The sequence below is a fragment of the Carya illinoinensis genome, chromosome 3 (assembly GCF_018687715.1).
Source record: "Carya illinoinensis cultivar Pawnee chromosome 3, C.illinoinensisPawnee_v1, whole genome shotgun sequence".
Lineage (NCBI taxonomy): Eukaryota > Viridiplantae > Streptophyta > Magnoliopsida > Fagales > Juglandaceae > Carya > Carya illinoinensis.
In genome coordinates, this window is record NC_056754.1 from 30,266,325 (window position 1) to 30,274,176 (window position 7,852).

The following is a 7,852-nucleotide window of genomic DNA, read 5'->3' on the forward strand; positions in this document are numbered from 1 at the left end:
GGAGGGATCTAAGATAAACCACCTCTTATTTGCTAATGACTGTGATTTTCAGCAGAGCAAAGAAGGAAGAATGGGCTACTATCTACTCAATCCTTGAGTGTTATAAGAGAGCCTCTGGACAGGTGTTAAATAAGCAAAAGGCATCCATTTTTTTCAGTACTAATACAAAGAAAGAAGTGAGAGATGAAATTTTTCATGAAGCTAGGGCAGTCTTGTGTGACAGTTAAGAAGTACCTTGGTCTCCTTGTAGTGGTTGGAAAGTCAAAATATAATACCTTTAGGAGTATCAAGGAGAGTTTGGATGAAGATTCAAAATTGGAAGAATAATTTCCTCTCAAAAGCTAGAAAGGAAGTGCTTATAAAGTATGTACTAAAAGCCATCCCAACATATACAATGAGTGTCTTCAAATTGTCAAAAAGGCTGTGTACAAAAATTGAAGTAATGATTTCAAGATTCTGGTGTTGTTATAACCATAAAGAAAAAGTGATTCATTGGTGGAAATTAGATATATTAGGGATTGCAAATGCTAAGGGTGGCATGGGGTTTAGAGAGTTTGATAGCTTTAATTGGGCTATGCTGGCAAGGCAAGGATGGAGAATGCTAAAAGATCCTCAGTCATTTGTTGTCAAAGTGTATAAAGCAAAATACTTCAAAAATTCCCAGCTTTTGGAGGCCTCTCTTGGAAAGTCCCCTTTAAAATTTGGCGAAGTATTTGGTTAGCTCTGGATGTACATATGTAATGCTTGTCCTTATAGTGGGATCTTTAGAAAATGATTTTAAGAAGGACGACGAGAATTACTATTCATTTAAAACTTTTTCTTTTCATTCCCAAGACACGAAAGATCCCATATTTTTACAAAATAAAAACATGTTTATTAATTTAAAGAGAGTTACAGTGAAAAATATTGAACTTTATAATTAAAATTCTTTCCTACAAAACATTGTACTTAAGCTTCCATGCTTCCATGCTTTTCTCCTTGGACTATATCTGTCCTGACTCGTACTACTCATCTTGGCCTTGGGAACGCACACATAAAAAAAAAACTAAAATTAGGCGAAGACTCATAAGCATTACTTCATACAGTTAAAATATAATAACGTAGGTTTTCAGTCATGCATTCATCACTCCATACATACTATACTTAAGTCATTCGTTCGTTTAAAACATTTCGAGATGAGGTTTTTCTTGAAAATGATTCTTTCGTAAAATGTTTATTTTCTTTTGTAAAATATTTCCCCACGCCTCATGCATTCATTTTTTTAAAGAGTTTGAGCATACATACATTCTTTTATCACTTTCCATGGCCGTTACACACTGTTATGCTCCGTATGTTGGGGTTAGTTGTCTTTTCGATATGATTCCTCCAGTGGCTGCAGGTTGGGAATCCCTCAGTCAGGGGGTAGCACTGCATACACTACTAGTACTACTTACCCGGCATTGCAATCTGCCTAATCCTTTGGTACCCACTAATTAGTCATAGTCATTACGTATTTTCATACATTCAAACTTTTAGTCCTTTCATTCATTCGTTTAGTTCATTCAATTCTTTTCATTTATTCTTTTTCAGTTCATTCAGTTTATAGACATCATTTAAAAGCATAGGCTTAAACCTTGACAATTAAAACATTCTTTAAGAGCATAAACATGAGCATCATCTTGACCTTTAGTTTATTGCATCCTTAAGCATTAGTTCATGGCATCAATTAAAAACCTTAGTTTATAGGGACATTTTGAAACACTTTCTTCGTGTTTTTAAAGTACCACTTAAAGCTTAAGGCATAAGCCTCACATTTCAATTCATGAAAATACATACAATATTTACTACGTATACAATCCATTCACATACATACACTTAATACTTTGGGGTGCATAAATAGGGGCTGCCAAGAAAGGCCATTACATGCGTATTCCTTTAAACGTTATACTTAGCATACTTTCGTAAGACATAATTTATTTTCCTTCATTGTATAAAAGAATATTTTTCATAAAAGTTTTTCATTTTCATTTCTTATCATTTAGAAAACTCTAGAAGAGTATGAACATAATACTTACCTAGACTCCATGCCATACTCATTTCATGCAGTCCATGCATGAGAATGTCACATGGCAACGTACATGCATACAAATAACCTTAGCGTTATTCTTTATCTAGTACATAAGAAACTAACTAGAAATAGAACTACACTTCACTTGGAAGCACTCTCCTTCTATCTCGCTCTTACGTACCCTTTTACTATGCTAAAACCTTCGAAATCTACTTATAGTCACTACCTCTTCCAAACTCGATGTTCTACCACGAGTGCTTATCCACTAAAGTGAACCTCCATGATTCACCTTAGGGTTGAAATACTAAGACTTTCGTCTTACTCTTCCTATTAACCGCATTTTGATGCATGACTTAGGTCGACTAAGTCACACATCCCAATCCTAGACAATACACACATTACTTCCTTTCTTGCATCCTAACCTATACTTTATCCTCATTCTCATCCATACATGCCACATGACTTTAAGCCAACTTTGAGACTTAAACATCGTGTACCCATGCTTAAGACAAATTACCCATTACATATGGTAAATCCATCCAGCACACGCAGCTCACTAGATGCACATGTACCTTATCCCCTTATCACCTAAGATCAACATATAATTCGTTGAATGCCCGCTTGTGTAAACAAGCTCCATACTCCGATACCAACTTCTACTTAAATCCGGTAAGCAAGACTTTTGTACTTCTCAACCCTTTACAAGTTCATTCCAACACTTAACACGACACGACTCCCTTCACACTACACCTTTGTTGCGTCACGTAGCTCGAGGTTACTTCTAAGCTACATCGTGACACTTGTCACTATGACAGGGTCACCTCATGACCACTCCGAGACACTGTTCCACAATTCCTGACACTACATAACACGCTTTATGCTCCTCAAATATGCCATCCAAACCTTCATGACACACCATCCGGTGCATCACAACGCCACACAGAGTACACTCTACACGAACTCCCTTCCATCCACACTATGCCACACACTACTATGACACACACCACACGGTGTGTTGCTACACAACATGGAGTACACGCCACGTGTATTCCCTTCACAACACTATGCCACATCACTATTACAGCACACACTTCACACCCACACTTCATAGCATAGTTCACAACACTACACAACACACTACACAATTACGCCCAACCCTTCATTACACAGCTAACTCCACAATCAACCAACTAACATCTAACATAATTAACGAGGAAGAGAGGGTTATACCATTGTTGGGATTAACCTATGCGTTGCTCGCTACCTAACATTGTTGATGATGTCAGAAGAGTCGTACATGGTGGCTAAACCATGTACAGTGGCTATCCACCTTTTATGGTGGCTAGGGTGGCGGAGTCATGGGTTTTAAGGGTTAGGCTGTGGGTTTCAAGGCATGGAAATGGAGAGGAAAGCTTGGCTGATTGTGGCTAGCCATGAAGGGGCTTGAGAGAGGTGCGGTGGAGCTATGGTGGCGAGGTGAAAGCAGCACGGTGGCTAGAGGGTGGCAGATCTAAGCCAAATGGGTGGAGAAACCCATGAGAGAGTGAGAGGGTGTGAGAGCGATGGAGAGGGAGAGGGGGGCTGGGTTTGGTGACTGGGTGGTCTCCGACGAAGGGAAAGGCCGTTGGGAGGTGGACGGTGGCTTGCAGTGGCACCCTGGGCTGTGGTGTGAGGGAGAGAGCTCGTGCAACAAGAGAGAGAGAGAGAGAGAGAGAGAGAGAGAGAGAGGCTGTTTGGGAGTTCATCGGTAGTGGGAAGGTGCTTGCTTGCTTGAGGAGGAGTTGCCAGTGGTGGTGGTGGAGCTGAGTTGGAGGAGAAGAAGCCATGGTGGAGGGGAGGGGGATTTCCCTCCAGCTAGGGGAAAGGAAGAGGAGAGAGAGAGGGAAAAGGGAAAGTGAGGAAAAAGACTAAGGCCTTGGGTATTTAATCCAGGCCCTACCTCTTGGAATCTCCAAAACGATCTAACGGTGGGGAATGAAAACATTGATTTGAAAATGCGTAAACATTGATTTAACTTAAAACACTGAGAGGAGTTAAGATAAAATATTATTTAACTAAACTTTAGCTTATAAAATATAATCTTAATTATTAATTAAATGATGAAGTTTTGCTAATTATCTTTAAGAGAATAAAACCATTTAATTAGTTAGAGTTTTCAATTTAATTTAAATCTCATAATATTTTTTAATGACTAAAAAATCATTTAATTAAAATGATTTTCTACAATTATAATAATTTTGGAGTTCTTCAAAAATATTATAATTGTCTTAAAATTAAGGTTGGTCCAATAACATTGAAAATATTCCATATAAATATTTTCAGGACATTTAAAATAGTTGAGGGTTTTAAAACACTGGGCTTGTTTTAGAAATCACTTGATATCTTTTAAAAAACATGCCATCGAAATTCGGTACGCAAAATGAGACTCATGACCATAAGAGGGAGAAAGGAGCAGGATATTAAAATATAGGGGTGGGTTACTATGGATAGTTGGGAATGGAATGTCTATTACAATATAGGGTTAGAAATGGTTGCCAACACCTACCACTTATTGAGTTCAGTCCCAAGTCAGAATCCTCAATGCTGAAGCAAAATTGTGATCTCATTCCCAATTCAGTGCAAGGTTTAAGACTTCCATTCAAAGTGCTCTCTATATGAGGACAAGTGAGGGCAACTACTCCAGAAGTACGATCTTGGTTCTAACGCATGGCTGCAAGGGTTGTAGATTAAGAGGTCTTTCTGGGTGTTGGTTTACTTAAAGAGTGTATTCAATAGGTTTGTGCATTCTGGTAAGACATTGAAGGAATTTGTTGATCAATTTGACAATGCTCTAAAGAAGAAGAAGGTGGAGGTTAAGGCGACAACTGATTTCAATTCCTTCAACCAAACAATCCCATTGTATCCCCATCCGACATTGAGAATTAGTTTCAAACATTGTATACAAATGCAAATTTTAAGGAGGTCCAAAGAGAGGTGTTAGGGATGATCTTTTGTAACTATACGTCAGCATGCAGCATACAAAGGAAGATGAATACAAAGTTAAATGCACATTGTATTGTTTGAAATGAGGGGCATTCTCTATAGGCATGAATTTAGAGTATGTCTATCATATGGAGAACATTCATGTGCTGCTAGAAAATGTGTATTGGATCGATGGAGAAAGGACTTAAGATGAGATATACAGTGGTCAAAAGTAGCTATGATGACTTGCGAGATAATGCAGACGCACAGAGGTATGAAGTCGTGGTGAAAAGATGTTTGAAATTAATGATGTGTGTATCTCCAAGTGATGACCATGTCAATGCATTCTTGCACCATTTAGATGAGTTTGAACATAAATTTGAGGCTTAACACTTGAGTCCAATTCAACCAAGATCAAAGAGAACATGGTTGCAAACAAGGGCAAGAAAATATTAAGCCCCCACGTTGTTTGGGGGAAAGAGAGACCTGCAATTAAAAGAAAGGTTCTAATTGTGGACAAGGCTACAACCAAGAGAAAGAAGAAACAAGTAGTAATTGTGTATTAACTGTATATAAAAATATTAGACTGCATGGATATTCCTTTCTAATAGACATGTCTATTTTTATCCTAGAATTTAGGCTTACAGAAAAATCTTTGATGATGTGTCACAATTGTGGAAACTCCTGAAATCTCAACTTGGTGCTAGTGTTGAAGGTTTTGTTGTTGGAACCCAATATGGTACTTTCATAAAATCAATGCCATTGGACAATGAGGTGCGAGGCTGTCATTTACCAAACTATTTTTCTTTGTTTAATTGCTGCCTGGTCAATTATTAATAAATTACTTAGCGTAATTATGCTTGTGTTGTTTTCAGACATGTGTTGGTAATGATCTTGTGTAACTGAATACATGAAGGCAATCTTTTTGTGTGTCATTCCATGGAGATTTTGAGGCTGTGGCTGTGGAGTAGTTTGCTAATTCTGGAGTAGTATGTAGCTTGTTGTGATTGTTTGGTTTTGAGGGTAGGTATGAGGATGAGATTTTAGAGAAGTTGTAGTGTAGCTTGTTGTGAATGTTTGGTTTTTAGGCCATGTTAGTTTGAGATTTTTGTGGAGATGTTGTGAATGTTGGGTTTTTAGGCCATGTCTGTCTGAGAAGACTGTGGAGATTTTGTATAGCTTGTATAATTTGAAAAATAATATTGGTAGTTTGTTTAGTGGTTGAGCTAGAATAAAAGAAAAATATATATCGAAATGTATAATTTGAAAGAGGAGGACTAGTAGTTTGTTTAGTTGTTGTCTTGTTTGTTTCTTGTGCAGTTATGTTGCTGAAAAAGTTGTTGTCTTGCTATGTGAAGAAGACCAGTTGGCACTTGTGCAGTTGTTGGGTTTTTGTTTTTCTACTCCACATTGGTGTTGTGTTTGTATGTATATTTATGTGTTCTAGTTTAGCTTCCAAGTGGCTTAAGTAATTTATTTGATGTCTGTTGTGTTGATGGTTTCTGCATATAATTTATTTGAGTTGTGTGTTCATTTTGTTTAATTCATCATCTAGTAACTTTGTTCTACACTACATTATAGTCAGGTTTGGATAGTGAGATGAGATGATTTATAAATAACAGTGAAATGATTTGAGTTAATATGTTTTATTTTATTTTATTTTTTGATAAGAGAAACTGCTTCATTAATCAACTGGTAAAAAGTCGAGATACATCATTTAAAACAAAAACTTTGGCCACCATGGGTCCATCTTCTAGCCACACTATCTCATTAGTTTCCTTAATGGCTTCCTTAGTTGCATTGTGAGCAGCATGATTAGCAGACCTGTATGCAAAAGATAACCTCCAAGCCGGGTGAAGCTCCAGCAGTTGTTGTAGATCCTCTGTCTCTTGTCCATGCCAAGAATTATCTTCATTTTTTGAGTTAATTGCATCAATGACTGCTTTGGCATCCCCTTCAAAAATAACTTGGTTCATGCCCATCTCAATGCACATATCCATGGCCCTTTGCAGGGCTGCTCTTTCTGCTTGGGCAGCTGAGAAGACCTGTTCTTTTGAGGCTATTAAACACGGTTTTAGGCTCCCTTCACTGTCTCTCATAACAATTCCCAACCCGATTCTATTCAAGTTCTTGTCATATGCTGCATCAAAATTTACTTTAAAAAAAGGCCACTCAGGTGGTTGCCAAGATTGGTTTAAAGTTGCAGTTGTTGTCCTCTCTTCTGGTCTACTCTTACTTTGCATATTAATCTCCCTTAGCATTGCAATTTCAGCTTGAGCCATTGCTGTGATGGTTTTAGGACTCTTAAACTGGTCTTGAAAGATATAGGCATTTATCCTGCCCCATAGATGGTAGCATAGGACTGTAGCCAATTGTAGATCCTCTTTGCTGGAAATCAGAGAAAGAACTGTTCCATTTCTTGAGCTTGCTACTATCACCTCCCCATACATCCTTTACTGCTGGACAAGCCCACAGGGTATGCAGTGAGGTTTCAGCCTCTCTTGTACAGATTGGACAAAGGTTACTCTCCACAATTTTCCTTCTATATAGTCTATCTTTTGTTGGAAGGATGTTAGAGAGGCTTCTTCATATAAACATTCTAATCTTGCCCCGGACTTCTAATTGCCATAGATACTTCCATAACCCATTGTTCCCCCCTCCTAAAGAAGATTGTCCCAAGCTTTTGTTTGACATTTTTGTGTCGATGAAGTAGGCACTTTTAACTGTGAAGTTGCCTTTTGAAGACCCTGCCCATATCCTTTTGTCTCTTGCCCCCCTCTTGCTAATGGGAATTGAGCATATAAGCTTTGCTTCCTCTTCATTGAAAATGGTCTTCGATAAATT

At 37.9% G+C, this 7,852-nt stretch overlaps 1 protein-coding gene across 1 annotated transcript; it reads right to left on the reverse strand.

Annotated features, from left to right (window-relative positions):
- Positions 1 to 6,696: 6,696 nt before the first annotated feature.
- On the reverse strand, positions 6,697 to 7,458 carry LOC122304717. Its single transcript, XM_043116987.1, has one exon. It carries the CDS (start codon positions 7,456 to 7,458, stop codon positions 6,697 to 6,699), a length of 762 nt encoding a protein of 253 aa, XP_042972921.1.
- Between the last annotated feature and the right edge of the window lie 394 nt (positions 7,459 to 7,852).

Excerpts from the sequence above, each read along its gene's own strand:
- LOC122304717 (XM_043116987.1), bottom strand. The coding sequence starts at position 7,458 with ATGTATGGGGAGGTGATAGTAGCAAGCTCAAGAAATGGAACAGTTCTT.